A 16,428-nucleotide genomic window follows, 5' to 3' on the forward strand; every position below is an offset into this window, starting at 1 on the left:
GAATCAAACCAAAAGAACAATCTTTTACCTTTACCTCCATTCTTTTATCCACTTGCCCAAGCAAGCCTAACTACTATAACATGTTGCACTGAAACTGGTCTTTTTGTTTGCACGTAACCTTTCAAATCTACTGAGCTTTCTCATCTTTCAGCCAGTTGCTGAGGCAAACTAACTTGTTCACATTTTCCTCCAACTGCAACCCAATACTGGGAAACATCCATACACTCTCATCCACACATATACACAACAGACAATTTAGCTTACCTCATTCACTTATAACGCATGTCTTTGGACTCCCAGAAAGTACTTAAAATCTTCTGGAGCAGCGCCACCTTTTGGCCAAAAGTGCTTGGCCCCTTAATTGCTGCTTGCAGCTATATTATCATTACTGATTGTATGAGCAAAATATCAAACATTACAGAAGTCAATAATGCTGAGTGATGAAAAGATGAAGCAGACCATGACATGAGCTTCAAATGGATGGGTTATCCGGCTCTGTTTTCAATGGTTAATGATGACTTCCTGATTCAGATTACTCTCTGGAATAATAATAATAATTTAAAAAAAAGTTTTGAAAAAAAAAAGCTGTGAAATTGAAGAATGACATCCAAATTAGGTTACAAATCCATGTCTAAATTGACTGAGAAGTTCTAAGGTTAATTACAGTTAACTCTTTGCTATCTGAATGTTATAATGGTAAATATTTTAGACTTGATGGCATCTAAACAGTGACATTGGCTATATCACTAATCACAATAGTCCAGAAAGCATCCTCACTCTAGCATAGGAAAATAAGCAGAGAATTGAGTCGAAGTAATTTGTGTTAAAGGCAAATGCTGCAGTTAATCACTCTGTCTATGTGTGTGTCCTCAAGTGCAGAGGAACATAATTGTTTGGATGTTGTGTAGAACAGAGAGATAAAGTTGAATGAAAGTGTTTGAATCTGATGGTTAAAAAGCTGATGTACGAATTCAGTAAGAAGTATTTATACTGCTGCAGCGAAAATGAACATTTTTCGGAGACAAAAATGCAGCGTCAACTTTAACAGCATTTGAAGCAGTCAAGTCAACTCAATTCAATATTAAGATTCTTGTTCAATTGGTAATGCTTTCAAACAGGTTTTACTGTCAAATGACAAATATAAAAGATTTTCAACAAATCAACCATTTGAGCAGATAGCTAACCTGTGAGCATTTCTAATTGACCAGACAGTAAGAATCAAATGAATTTTATAAAAGATCATATTGTCTGCTTCTGTTATGTTGAGTGGTTTAGTCAGAGTAAAGGAATATGGTACAAATGACAAGTTGAGAAGACAATTATGAGCTTTAGTCTTATTTCTGTTAAAAGATGCTTGAGTTTAAATTACTTATGTTTGATCATTGTTGAATTAGACTAAAATTGTGTTACAGTTTTTTCAATATATTTAATAAGTTTGCTAAACTCTTAACACACCAACACACCCAAAACACACAATTGGCAAAACAGTTTATTTCATGCTCAAAATCAAACATTGTAAACTAAACCTCTAAAGTTCTTTTTAAAATACAATAATAAACGTACACACTACACCATGTCTAACAACACACTGCAAACATGTTTCAAAATGAAATAATTGTGCAAAACACAAACACGTTCTCTTCCAACAGAAACATGTAGTCAATCAGAAAACGCTGAAAATAAAAACACTATCATCAGCTAAGTTTACAGAAACTGCATTATTTTATGTGTCAGCTCTGCCCTTATATTTGAAGACTCTCTACATTTTTGTGTTATGGGTTTAGTACATAAAATTCATGCATTTTGTTTTTTTTATGATGCAGAAATTGAATACAAAAAATTTACGTCCATCCCAGAGTAGCTTTAAACAATTTACAGTTTACTGTATGTAAAAAAAAAAAATACAAAGAATTGCTGCAGTACAGACTTTATATGCAAAAGGACATTACTGCAAGATATACAAACAGAAAAAGCACCGCAATTATAATAAAAAAACTAAGTAATTTTCTAATCTGCCTGGTCTTCTGCATTTGCCCGACTTCTTCTCTGGCCCGGCCTGGTAACATTGGCCCTACGGCGACGCAATTTCACCAAGTTGAAGCCAGCCTCGTCAGCATAGATAATTTCATGTGGGACTTGATTGGCCTTCAACTCCATGACAGTCTAAAAGTAATTAGACACAGTGTAAATGGCTCACTGTACTGTTTGAATTTAAACTGTTTCTAATTGAATTTAATTTGATTTCTGTTGAATTTAAATTTCTGTTTGTTTAAATTGGCGTTTACTGAATGCTTACTGGATGCAAGAAATGTGTTAATTGTATAGCCCACAAAAACGGATGTTGTGCTAACCGTGTAAAGAGTTTGGGCAACTTGTTAAATGTATTGAAAAAAGTATCATAGCCATTGTAAAAAAAACTGTAAACCCCTAAAAAGTGGGAACAAAAGAGATCGATTCACAATCCCTCTTCTTGCATAATAATGTCAGGAGTGCAATAACAGTGTTTATTCATTTAACCTGGCTTCTAGAGAGTGGATTTGATATTAGTTTGTTAACTGTGAAGGTGAATTTGGCTCATTATAGCCCAGACAAGAGTGCTTGCACACTTCCTATTGATAATACACAGAAATGTGTTGCATCACTACAATCACATCATTATTTGAATGAAAATATATTTTGTAAAGTGAACTTGACTGACATGGAGTTCAGCAAGGTGATAATTAAACATGGTAATGGTGCTGAAGTGGACTGTTGTGCTGTTGTCATGTTTAATTCATGTAATGTAAAAATGTTTCATTACTCTAAGTTGAAGTTACAGAACACGTAAGGTTCCAGCATGTCCAAGAAAGGGCGAAGAAACTCTGTAACCTAAGTAGGGAGCACAAGTCATTGCTTCCACTTTCTTTAGTGACCTCACTGGTTGACCTGTGAAGAAATTTAATTAAACACCTTAAACGACAACGTCATCTGGTTATGCCGGGAATAATAATAATTATTATTATATTTAACAGGCACCTAGGTTCGTAGCCAAAGTAGGGTGAGCATGGAGATGTAAAATCAGGAAAAAAGCACTTTATTGAAATACAAAAGTTAAAAGAATAAAAAGTTCTTTTTAACATGAGCCTATTACAAAACAACAACAAAAAAGACAACAATAATCCAAAACAATAAAGCGGGGTACCAGCGGAAGTTTGCAAGTGTCCACAACACCAAGGAATACAAACACACACGCACACACACAGCCCCTATGAAAACACAGCAAACTTATTTTACACAGCAAGATCTGTTTAGCACAGCACTCGGTGTATATATACACACACACACACTAATACAATGCACCCAAGCTGGGTCTCCCCCACCCCCCTATAAACCAAATAGGTTTCAAAAATACACAGAAGACAGTTACAAAACAAAGAGAAACTATTAAAGAAAAATATGAAAATCACAACCAAAAAGTAACAATTTAGAATAGACCTGAACAGAAAGGGAAAATTAGCAAAAATCACTTGAATGCATAACAAAAACAAAAATCACAATACGAATATAACAATTCAAACGAAAACTATAAAAATCATAATATACAAAAGAAACAGAAATTACAAAATAAAGCTCCGGCAAAACAGCAGTGCTGCCACCGCAGTTGTCAGACTTGGTCACCAGTCATTATAGAAACCCTTGTGCACACAGTCACAAAGCCACGATTTACAATAAAAAAACTCAATCAAAACAAACAAATGGTCTGCCATACATACCGTACAGATGTTAGAACATGGCCTCACTCTGCAAACATCGGAAGTTATTGGTAACCACTAAATCGGACGCCACCAACACACAAAGCACACATCAAAGCGCCGGGAACCAGAGCAGGCAGAAAGCACGCCGAAAGAACAGCGTCTGGTGCAGAGCAGCTGAGGACCAAACCAGTCAATCCTGGCAACACTTATGGTACAGTTACTACCCAAATATACTGAAGTGTACACAAACTCAACTTCCGCACTTACCGTTACTTTCAACCAGAAGGGTTTACCCATCAGAAAAAAAGACGGCAACACCGATGACACATACAGAGTTACCAAATGTGCTCAACTTTTATACTTCCTAAACGGGATCTGATAGGTTTGATGACTTAGCGTGACCCAGCCAATAGAAACTACAGTAATAGTCAACCCGGATCTCATAGACTCAACAAGTTAGTGTTACACCAGCCAATAACCGTAAAGGGATATTCCACCCTGCTACACTGATATTGTCTACAATAATTTACCTGTTTTGATTGTAAATCTTATTAAAGTAGTTCCTTTTGTGTGGAGATAGACACTGTGTGTAGTCAGGATATTGCAGCAGACTGTTGATGGAAACAGTCTTGAACCAGTTTGATAACACAGCTGAGCGTACAAGAAACATCCTTGAGTTTTTAACACAGATGGTCTCTTGTGTCTATTGTCACCCTGGTTTAGCTTTTTACAGGTTGGAGATCAGCTCCTAATAACTTAGGGTCGACCTAACCCCCAGGAACCATGTCGCCATCCATATCTGGAGTTATATAAAATTCTTTCTTAACGCATGCATTGAGGTCATCTATATCTGGAGCTAGATACAATACTTCATTGATGCACACAATATTTTTTTTTTTAATGCAACCAATGAGAACTGTTTACCTGGATCCCACCTTTTCTGGACTTGTGTAGAGTATAATTATTGCATTGTTGTACTGTAAGTCAGAGCGGCCTAGGAACTCATTGCGAGTGTTGAAGCTGGCTTCTGCTGTTGAAACTGCAAACTATCTTCAGTAAACTTAATTTATTTATATAAATCTTTGACTCTGGCTCTTCTTCATCTGGCAAACTGGTCATTCTTTTGGTTAAACTGTATACCATCCCTACCGTAGTAAACTAGAACCTAAAAGTAAATAATCTTTACTAATAAAAAATACAACACACGACAATTGAATGGGCTTTCTAAACTTGAGGCCCTGGTATACTGCTAACTAACTGTCCTGGAGCTCCACCTTATTTGATGTGCGTGGTGTCTTCCCAGTGATGTTTCTCATTCAGGGAGTCAAGACAGAGAACATCATTGAAAACAACACTAGCTACATGAATACACTGGAGAGTGTGGAGAGTGAGAGAAACACGACACATTTACAACCCCACCAACAACCCCAGTGTAGGAGTGTTGGAAAAGAGTATACCGTCCCTCAGCCTTTTTAAACATTATTCAGACATGAAAAATCCTGTGCACATGAGAAAATGTTTTGCTGCATTCATATTATGTGTGCAACTTTTTGTCTATGTGTTTCTTAAGCTGCGCAGATTGAGCGAAACTCTGTTGACATGGATCAGATCTGTACGGTTTCTCCAGTGTGAATCCTCTTCTGTTTTCAGATGTGTTAACCGATTAAACCTCTTGTCACAGTGTGAATCGTCTGGTGCAGTTTCAATTTTGGAGCTGTAAGAAAAGTCTTCTCACACTCAAACACATATCCACTTTCACACCAGTGTGGATCTTAATGTGTTCATTAAGGTTTGCTGATCGGTTGAAACTCTTTTCACACTGAGTGCATGTGAATGGTTTCTCTCCAGAGTGGGTCTTCATGTGTTTATTAAGGTCTGAGGAGTTGCTGAAACTCATCCCACACCGAAGCTGCAGTCACACTAGAGTTTAAGCATGCAAAATTCTGTTGTTTGGTTTCTCTCCAGTGTGGATCCTCAAGTGTAAATTACGGGATGATGATTGGCTGAAACTCTTCCCACACTGAGTGCCTGTGAATGGTTTCTCTCCAGTGTGGATCCGTATGTGTTTACTATAGGAATGGGAAGATTAACCGATATGTATCGAGATACAGCTTACAGCGAGATACAGCTTATATTTTTAATATAGAATGTATTTTTTATTTATTAACAAGTGTTGTCAACCTGTTTTTGGCGCATAATTTAATCGACCTACATAAAGTATGCATTAGCAACGGACTTGCGGATGTGTACACTTACACTACAACTCAGTGTATCAGGTGTGCGGATGAAGCTAGTGGTGTGCCCTCAGAAAGCGCGAGAAGCAAAACAAACATCTTATTCCTCACTGAGTTTTAAATCTAAAGTATGGCAACATTATGGATTCTGCAAAAAGGATGGATGACTTGACAGGACAGATGCAATTTGCAAAATGTGCCGCGCATCTGTAAAATACACGGGGAGTACGACTAATCTGATATCTCACTTGAAGCGGCGCCACAGTGTTGTTGTGGAAGCATCTTCCAGTGTTCCTGCATCCCCGGCTTCCTGCTCTGCTTCAACTGTAGCTACCAGCTCCAAAAGTGGTGAGAAAAGCATTGAATGTTTTCTCCATGCGCAACAGTTCTGCTCGCTCTACGCCAATAACGAATGCTATTGCATTGTTCATCTGCAAAGATATTCAGCCTAGTGTCACGGAGAACGAAGGTTTTAAACACCTCCTGTTAATTTTTATTTATTTATATTTTTATTAGACCTGTTGTTTACAGTGATAGTGATGTTTCAAAGCAGCATAACACTGCTAGTTCACCACCTTAAGTTTTGAATATTCAGTGGCAATATATCTTTGTAAAACTTGTTTTCATAGTTGAAAAGTTAAATCACAATTCTTGTTGTGCAATGCTAAACCTTTATGTTGAAAGAGTGCAAATATATACATTTATAATACATATTGCACTTATACATTCTGTTTATCTTGAAAATACTTAAATAATATGTGCTATAGGTTCTAAAATGGCCCTCTACTGTGAACTGACACTAGCTCTGAGAGAAGCCAGTTTGTAAAAAAAAGTCATGGTTTTGCTTGGTTAATAAATAATCAAACTCATTCAATGGCACAGCATCCTCTTTCACATAATCTCATAAACTTGATCTAATTAGTTAGTGCTGAATTATCGCATTGTATCGTGATATGGGTGTGAATCGTATCGTGTTGCATCGCAATATGTCACAAATGTATCGCTAATATATTGGATCGTATTCTTTGTATCGAGATGCGTATCGGATCGGCATTATAGCTTAAATGCCCAACCCTAGTTTACTAAGGTGTGATGAGCAGTAAAAATTCTTGCCACACTGATTGCTTGTGAATGGTTTCTCTCCAGTGTGGATCCTCATGTGTTTATTAAGGTGTGATGATTGGCTGAAACTCTTCCCACACTGAGGGCATGTGAATGGTTTCTCTCCCGTGTGGATCCTCATGTGTTTATTAAGGTGTGATGATTGGCTGAAACTCTTTCCACACTGAGGGCATGTGAATGGTTTCTCTCCCGTGTGGATCTTCATGTGTTTATTGAGGTTTGATGATAGGCTGAAACTCTTACCACACTGTGTGCATGTGAATGGTTTCTCTCCAGTATGGATCCTCATGTGTAGATTTAGGGATGATAATAGGCTGAAACTCTTCCCACACTGAGTGCATGTGAATGGTTTCTCTCCAGTATGGATCCTCATGTGTAGATTAAGGGATGATAATTGGCTGTAACTCTTCCCACACTGAGTGCATGTGTATGGTTTCTCTCCAGTATGGATCCTCATGTGTAGATTAAGGGATGATAATTGGCTAAAACTCTTCCCACACTGAGTGCATGTGAATGGTTTCTCTCCAGTGTGGATCATCATGTGAATCTTAAGTTTGTTTTTGCATGACAAACTTTTTCCACACTGAGTGCAGATGAAACAATTCTTGTCTTTCCTTTTCAAAATACTATCAGTCTGTAAATGAGTTTTTTCCTCAATTTTGACATGATGTTGCTCCTCTTTACTCCACTTATTCTCTTCAATTAGTTCTGAAATATACACATATATATATATATTAAAAAAAACATTCATTTTCATTAAGTCTTTAAAAATCTTCATCAAAAGCTGAAAAGTGAAAAGACACTGGAAACATTGGCTACACACACTGTAATTTTGATGCACATTAAATGCAAAATAAATCAGATCATATTTTGTTCGGTCCAATAATGGTGTACACATTTAAACAGATTTAATTCAATTCATCTTTATTTATCTAGTGCTTTTACAATGTAAAATGTGCCAAAGCCGCTTAACATAGAATTTATTGTAAATTGAAACTGTCAGTCCAGTTTTCAGAGTTTCTTACATAATTGATCATAAGTCATATTGGTCATATTGATAGGACAGATTTGAAAGCTGTAAATGGCCTGTTTTTATTTGTAATCATTCATAATTACAACAAAATATTTTTCCTAAAATGTGTAAAGCAGACCAGGGCTCAAAATTAACCTTTTTGCTTGGTAGCACCAGTGCTCCTAATTTAAAAAATGTAGGCGCATAAACCAAAATTTAGTTGCACACACCAATTATAAGCACCGTTACTACAAGTTTAATACAAACAGATTTATATCATTTGAAATAAACACTAATCAAACTAACAAGCAACAAAATGTATGCATGGGTGAGGAAAATATGTCTCAACGAAATCCCGTTATCACAAAAAAATAAATTTTTATAACATAAATGAGGGACCAAAAGATACACGGACCCCTCACCAGCCCTTCACGCACTGCTTGACACAAATGAATCTGTTAACGATTGCTGTGCTGCTCTCACGGGTGCTGTCTGATACTGCACTGACGCTTTTGACATATACTGTACCTTATTATATGCATATGTCATGTGTATATAGCACATGTTCGTTGTTATTTCTAGCTCTCAAGTATATTTTGTCAATAATGGTGTAGCTTCATAGTAAAACATCAAGAGCTGTTTAAATGGTTTTGTTTTATATGCCAGATCCCACATGGTCAGCTAGTTAAGAGTGGGAGTATCTGGAAGTGTGTGCAAGTTTACATGCAAGGTTTTAATATTGTGTTGTTTCGTGTTTTTAAGTGTTTGTGTGATCACCTCCTTTTTTCTTTCTTTTTTCCCTTTTTTTTTGCCTCTCTCCCCCACACATCCCCCTACATACAAAACCCACAGATTCCTTTTTGATGCTACTGATAAATGTTTTCGACAGCCCTCCATAAAATGGGTGGAGTAAAGACAAACTTTACCAGTTGGTATGTACGGGGGTTAAATCACCCAGTGAAACGAAACATTGTGTACGCACATCTTAATAAGTAAAAATCCGATATTGTATATTCACAGGAGACGCATCTGTTGAAAAAAGACTATTCTAAACTCAATAGGAGCACAAATATATCATTCTAACTTTAATAGCAAAAGTAGGGGAGTTGCTGTACTCATACATAAAAATGTACATTTAGTTTGGGAGTCAAATGTGTTAGATAAAAATGGCAGATACATAAAAATCCAAGGTAAACGTTTTTTTACTAGGGATGCACGATATATCGGCGGCCATATCGTAATCGGCCGATAAATGCTATTTTTAAGATTATCGTTATGCTATTATTAAAATTATGTCGATATTTTTACGCCGATAAAATGCGTATTCTTTACATAGGCTAAACAAACTTACTGCCGCCACTGGGTTTTGAGCGTCGCATCTGTGACGTAGCACAAATCAAGCGCGCGCTTCACACTCACAGTACACAAGAAGGAAGACAACATGTCAGCAGTGTGGCAGTTTTTCACCGTTAAAAAAGAAGACCCCAGAATTGCAATCTGCAACTGCTGCAAATGTGAGGCACTGCGAGGGAGGAGTAGGAAAAAAAAATTCAATACTACAAATGTGATAAGCCATCTGAAGTGTCGTCATCCCGAAATCTATAAAGACTATCAGACTAAACTCGCTGCCAAAAAAGCACCAAGTTTAACCACAACAGAGAAACCAACGCAACAAACACTTGACAATATAAAGAAATTTGGCAAGGACAGTGCAAAAGCAAACGCTATCACAGGCAGAGTCATGGAAATGATTGCAATTGACGACCAACCTTTAAGCGTTGTGGAAGATTTTGGATTTCGTCGTCTTATTGAATTTATTGAGCCGCGCTACTCCCTCCCTAGCTGGCGGCACTTCGCTGATGTTTCTCTCCTGGCTTTGTACAATGAAGTGTCAGCTCACATTCACACGCTTTTGGCAAAAAAATGTGACTGATATAAGTTTTACAACCGACATATGGAGCTCAGATGTAAGTCCAGTGAGTATGTTAAGTCTTACAGCTCAGTGGATTGATGAAAACTTTGAGATGAAGAGGGCTATACTGCACGCGCGAGAATGCCCCGGGTCTCACACAGGCGCTGCTATAGCGAGGCAACTCGAAAGCATGCTCGCTCGCTGGAACATAACTAAAGATATGGTACATGTTGTGCTGCGAGATAATGGCAGCATTATGGTTAAAGCCATCGAAGACTGTGGTTTGAAAAGTCTTGGATGCATGGCTCACACTCTCCAGTTAGCCGTACACGAAGGAGTTCTGAGCCAGCAAAGCATTTCCGACTGTATGGCTATAGGGAGAAAAATAGTAGGGCACTTTAAGTATTCTCATCTTGCAATGTCCCGAATTGGAGAGATACAGACAGAGCTGGAACTGTCGAAAAATATGCTGCAACAAGACACTCCGACACGTTGGAACAGCATGTTTTATATGATGTCAAGCTTGTTAGCACAGAAGCAAGCACTTCGTGCATATGGGGCAGAATTTGAGCTTCCCGCATCCTTCAGCGCGCATCAATAGGGGCTAATTGAAAACACAACAACATTGCTTGCTCCGTTCGAAGAGCTTGCGAGAGAAATAAGTGCACACACGGCAACTGCTTCAGATGTGATTCCCTCTATTGAGGCTCTAAAGCGATTTCTGAGCAAAAGTCTCAGTACAGATTGTGGTGTTAAAACAATAAAAGCTACTCAGCTGGAAGTAGTGAAACAGCGCTTTGACAGTATAAACACCGAACCATTGTGCTTCTTAGCAACAATTTTGGACCTCCGATAAAAAGATCGCTTTTTTGATCAAGCCACCAAACAGCGAGCAACAGAAATTCTGTTGACAAAACTGAACAAGACGACAGATCCTGAAAACAGCACACAGAGAGAGACCGAGCCCCCTTAAAAAGACGTGCACCAACAGCAACCGAAGCAAGAAGAAATTCATAAAATGAGTTGAGTTGTATAAGAAAAATATATACTTTTTATTTATTTTTGACACACTCTTATTGTTTGATTAGTATTTAGTTTCTGTTCCTTGAGTATTGCTTTATTTATTCATTATTTATTTGTCAGGCATTAGATTTTAGCTGGCCATAGAAATGTATAATTGAACTACACAGTTGAAAAATTAAATACCAGATATCTTATTGTTATACAAAAAAATAGATGTGCCATTGCACCCTATACATTTAACTGTTATAAAGAAATCTTTTGCTCTTCTTGTAAACTTATACAGAGTTTGTTGATACTGAACTTTGTAGTTTTTTTTTTTCTAAATGAATCAGCCTTTCTGTTCCTTGTTTATATTGAGGACTTTGAGGGATTGTGTCTGGATGGCTTCCACTTTCCTATAATTGAAAATCTTGATAATTTGGATATTGTTTTATACCTTTCTCAGGAATTTTTTGTAGTTGTTTTTTCACATGCTTCAGTTATCTTAAGGAAGCCTAATATCAGGTATTCATTCAAAATGCGATGGTTTGTTTTTTTGTTTTTACTGTGAGATATGTAAAGAGTTATTTAAGATCTGTAAAATGGATCTACAAAGTCTTCTGAAGTTAAGGTTTTTAAAAAAAAACCTTACTATTTTTAAAATTTTACTATTGTTTTTGCAGTCATGCAAAAAAAAAAAAAAAAGAGGTAAAGTATTTTCATTTATCGGCCTATAGATATCGGCTATCAGCCTTCCAATATAAAGAGTTATCGGTTATCGGTATCGGCCAAAATTTTCATATCGGTGCATCCCTATTAAACACATTTTGGACCAATATTTTAGATCATTTTCATATATATGTAGTAAAGATATGGATCCTAATCTTTTCACCTCAATTTTTGATACAGTGCCAGAAAAAAAATTTTACCTGTCAGCTAATCACATAGAAATCATTGCTTTTTCTTCTTTATTGGCCAGATGCCTGATTTTTCTCAGGTGGAAAAAAAACAAACCAGCCATCCCACAAACATTGGATATTAGAAGTGTTATCTCATCTTAAACTCGAGCACCTTAAGTACACCATCCAAGGCTTTACAAAAAAAAGTTTTGAGGTTTGGCAGCCTTTCCTATCTTACATTGAACGCTAAGGTGTTATTATATCCTAAGTGAAAGTTTATCCTTAATGTCCTAATTTTTAAACCTATTTTTATTTAATTATTCATTTTATTAATTTTTATTTCCTCTTTCGTGTGTTGTGTAAAAATTTAAGACTTTTAAAAAATCTATAAAAATATTTGAATAATAAGAATGTAAAAGGTACTAAAACATAGTTTTTGAACGAGTAATAATCCCATTAATCTAGTTACAGTAAAAGTCCTTGTCAAAGGTCTGTGAATTTAAGCTAATTATTTATTAAAGAAGGACAAGCCATTCTCGTACATGACTTTTTTCTTTGTGTGACTGAAATGTAGTCAATAGCTATGTTTCTATCCAAAAATGTTAATTCAATTTATTTGCAAAACTGGAATATAGCATAAAAGATATGCGAATAAAGCAGTGTTTCCATCCAATAAATCAAAAAGAACAAATTGTCACTTCCTGACTAACTGTTGCCAAATATCAACAGTAAAAACAGAATTTACTGCGATAGGAGAAACTACATGCATCTTTTCTTTATTTAATAAATGGCTTTCACCTCAGAGGACAATAACGACACACAATGAACACGTGGTGGCGTTTCAAGCCATGAGACACGGAAAACAAACGCTCTTGACACGCTCCAGACCCTCTGGAGGTCATTAATAATATAAAAACATTAATACTGAAACAGTTAAAGGCATTTTAGAACGACTAAAACAACATTTCAGATGTGTTACAGTGTGCTCGGCCTGCTGGTTTGTACATTCACACACATTTTCATCATCATATGATCTCTTATAACAAACCTTTTTTTTATGCACATACTGGAATTTGCTCAGTAAAAGTACTTGCGTAGTTTACGCAAGTTTACCCTTTCTTATCAAATAAAAAGTTTATCCTACTCAGTTATGCGCATGTTTTTTATGCCTATATTTCAAAAGTTATGTGCATCATGACGTTTCCATCAACCAATTTTTTATGCTCATAGCCAATCTAAAACGCACATAAGAGAAAAACTGCTTCATCTTTAAAAAAGGAGACTGACAAAAACTCAGGGTTTAGAGAATAAGACCTGCTATTGACTAGGTTAGGTTCACAGAGTAAGTTACCACAGTGACTGACTCTGCGTTAAAGTTACCTCTCTTTCAGAAACAGGCTTACCCTGCTTTCTCGAGTTTGACAAACCTGCCATTTTTGAAATGGAAAACCCAGAGTTTCTCTCATTTCAGGGTTAAAGTACTCCCGAGTTTTCACTTAACCTCCTTTCTGAAACGGGGCCCTGATCTCATATGCTATTGTTTTAGAACTTCAGTTGCCTATTGGAGAAAGGACCAGGAATAATAAACAGCTACTTGCTCTACAAACAAGTGTGTTCATGACTATACATACAAAGAAAAATTATAAAATTACAAAATATGAGTTAACAACATCAAGCAGCATTAGGCATGGGCCAGTATAAGATTCTGACGGTATGATGACCTTGAATAAAAATATCACAGTTTCACTAGACTACTGTACAAAGTAATTACTGCTCTAAAATATATTCTTTTAAATGTCTGGGTAATAAACAAACACGTTTTCCTCTTTGAGCACAATATATTTTCTTTTGAGAAACTTTTACAATATTTTGGAGCAGTAAACATGTCAGGCTGAATAATTCTAATGAATCATTGACTTCTGCTGTTTTCATTTGTTTCATGAACACAGAATTCTTTACGATTTAAAGCGGCATTTTTGGAGATCTTTTCTGCTGGAGATACTGTTGTCCTGAAAATCTTAAAACAAAACATTAAAAAAAATTAAATTAACTTACATATACCGTAGGAATGGTACAGCAGAAAATCTTGACTTTTTTCAAACAGCTCTATACCATGAACACAGTTATTGTCTCATGCCTAGCGGCATTACACTGTTTTTAGGATCTTAAATTAATTCTTTAAAAAAGTCCCAAGCAAAAAGATTACAATGGTGCCGCCTGCTGGTACAAGAAGAATATGGTCAATACTGATGAACTCTACACTCAAATGTTTGCATATCATCAGCACGTGTAATCCATTTTTTAAGCAGCAAAAGTCATTTAGACTAGTTTGTTGGCCAGTTGTAGTCAGTGCAATGCTAAACGTTATTGTTCCACTATAGTTTGTTTGTTTTGTCTCACGTTGTCCCACAACAACATCATATAGTTTAGAACACTGTACAATGATTTATAACAATTATTGTAGTGTCCATTTTATTTAGCAAATTTCCAATTAAGGGCATCCACATTTTCTGACATAATTTAAACCAAAGTTTCTACAGGTGTCACCAAGTTAAATTTAAGACTTTATATTTAAGACATTTTTAAGACTATTATGAATAAAATTTTAAACCAAAGTATTTTTCAAAAGGCCCAGATGAAAAAAGAAAAATTATATGTCTTATCAAAAATTTTTTTAAATTAAATATTTAATAATACAATAATTAATGAATAATAATAAATTAATATAATTTAGAAATTTCCTAGCAAAATATCTTAAATATTGTGTCAAAACAAGCTAGCTTTACTTGTAACCATACACTTTTTTCCAACAAAAACTTTATTTAAAATAAAAAACAAATGAACAAATGTTTTAAACGTTTAAAAAACTTTAACAAACTAAATTTATGCACAACAATCTGTCCAGGTCGATGTCCTCAGCAGTAAATACATGGAGCAGATTAGTAAATGTTTTTGTAAGAAAAATGATTAAAGCATTATGATAAATAGAGTTAAAATGAACTTTTTGAATAAAAAGTTGAAAGTTTTATTGAGATGGATTGTTGGTGATTGTGTGGGTTTTTGCCAGATTTGACAGCAAAACATGAACAAAGGAAAATGAAGACTTGTTTAAAAAGATTTAAGACCTACAACACAATATTTCAGTAAATTTAAGACTTCTTAAGGCCTAAATTTTAGATTTTGGAGTTTACAACATTTTATGACTCGCGGAAACCCTGTTTAAACACAATAGCCCTGGTAATTAGTTATTATAATAATAATGTAATTCTAGATACTATCTGTGAGAACTAGTAACAACTACTAGAAACAAGTTTAATCCCATAGAAGTTGATTTAAATAAGGGAATTGTGATCAACGTGACATATGCAAATGGAAAGTACTAAGCCAACACCATCAACCTAATAGCAGATATCTTCTAGGAGAATACTGTAGGTCAAATATCGTCAGCTCAGTTAAACTTTTTTAATTTATCGTTTTTATTAATTTTATATAGCGCCAGTGCTCAAGGACGCTTTACAAATAGTAAAAGAACAAGAAAAGCAATAACCTTAAGAAGGTAGAGAAAATGGGAGACTAATAATACATAAAATGAATGATAAAAGACACGAGAACAAGTAACAAAAAAAACTTATTCCTGTCTTTCAATGAGTGCTTATGTGCATTTAGGATAACTAGGCAGCACACTCAGGGCTTAATTTAGTATTCTTATTATTAAAAATATATCAGTATGAAAACCAACCTGTTTGTTCCTGCTTGCCTGTGAATGTTTCTTCAATCTTCACATCTTCACTCTCCTCTTTAATAAACGCCATCTTTATAACAGTGTAGAGATCAGTCGCTTCAGCAGGAGTTTTTCTCTGTGCTTGGACACTTTATCTTGTTTTTAAATAAACAAAACAATAAAAATGTCCTGTTTAAAACGAATAAAACAATGAAGAGAAACAAAATAACTTCACTTTAACTTTTGCTTCAACAGAAATCAGGTAAAAGATTAAGTCCGAGCAAGATACAATTGCCACAAATTAGCTGAATAAAACTATGTTATTCCATTTCTTATATAGTAATGTTTACTTAGAATGTAATGACATTATGCTATTTAATAAATTAAACCTTCATTAAAACACTTATTACAAACTATCAAAGTACAACATTGTTTACAGTCAAATAAACAGTGTTTATGTTGTTTTAAAGTCATACTTGCATGCTAATAGAGACTTCTAAATGAACGAATGTGCGAATATAAAACCAACTTTACATTTATGCCAACAGCAGGTATATCATTTAGCATCTGGTGAAAACCTGAAACTTTAATCGATCCGTTTATATCTGTGTAAAAGCTTTAAAACAAACCTTTCTCCAGTTGAATCTCAGCGCAGTTGCGGCGCAGCCTCATGACGTCACACGGCACGCCATAATAAAAGCCTTCTGTTGGCAGACCAACTTGCATGGTGCATTCCCGCCACCTACTGGATAGAAGTGTGTAGCGCAAAATGTAGAAAAAAGCATGAAAACA

The 16,428-nt window shown here is 35.6% G+C and overlaps 3 protein-coding genes across 6 annotated transcripts in view; 2 read left to right on the top strand and 1 right to left on the bottom strand.

Annotated features, from left to right (window-relative positions):
* LOC137491238 (uncharacterized) overlaps positions 1-16,428 on the top strand; it is a 1,025,816-nt gene that overhangs the window by 415,887 nt on the left and 593,501 nt on the right. The window lies entirely within an intron of this gene.
* The window catches only part of LOC101886704 (uncharacterized), an 847,011-nt gene that overhangs the window by 415,887 nt on the left and 414,696 nt on the right, over positions 1-16,428 (top strand). The window lies entirely within an intron of this gene.
* On the bottom strand, positions 1,477-16,331 carry LOC137491326 (uncharacterized). 4 transcript variants are annotated; one of them, XM_073947955.1, is made up of 3 exons: positions 16,266-16,331; positions 15,655-15,791; positions 1,477-7,798 (listed from the first exon to the last, which is right to left on the bottom strand). In XM_073947955.1, exons 2-3 carry the CDS (start codon positions 15,725-15,727, stop codon positions 7,029-7,031), a joined length of 843 nt encoding a protein of 280 aa, XP_073804056.1. In that variant the 5' UTR covers positions 15,728-15,791; positions 16,266-16,331; the 3' UTR covers positions 1,477-7,028. The 4 variants fall into 4 exon arrangements, with proteins under 4 accessions (XP_073804056.1, XP_073804055.1, XP_073804058.1 ...); XM_073947954.1 differs by having other exon boundaries at positions 15,655-15,825; XM_073947957.1 differs by having other exon boundaries at positions 16,171-16,283.

This window comes from Danio rerio, chromosome 4 (assembly GCF_049306965.1).
Source record: "Danio rerio strain Tuebingen ecotype United States chromosome 4, GRCz12tu, whole genome shotgun sequence".
NCBI classification, from domain to species: Eukaryota; Metazoa; Chordata; class Actinopteri; order Cypriniformes; family Danionidae; genus Danio; species Danio rerio.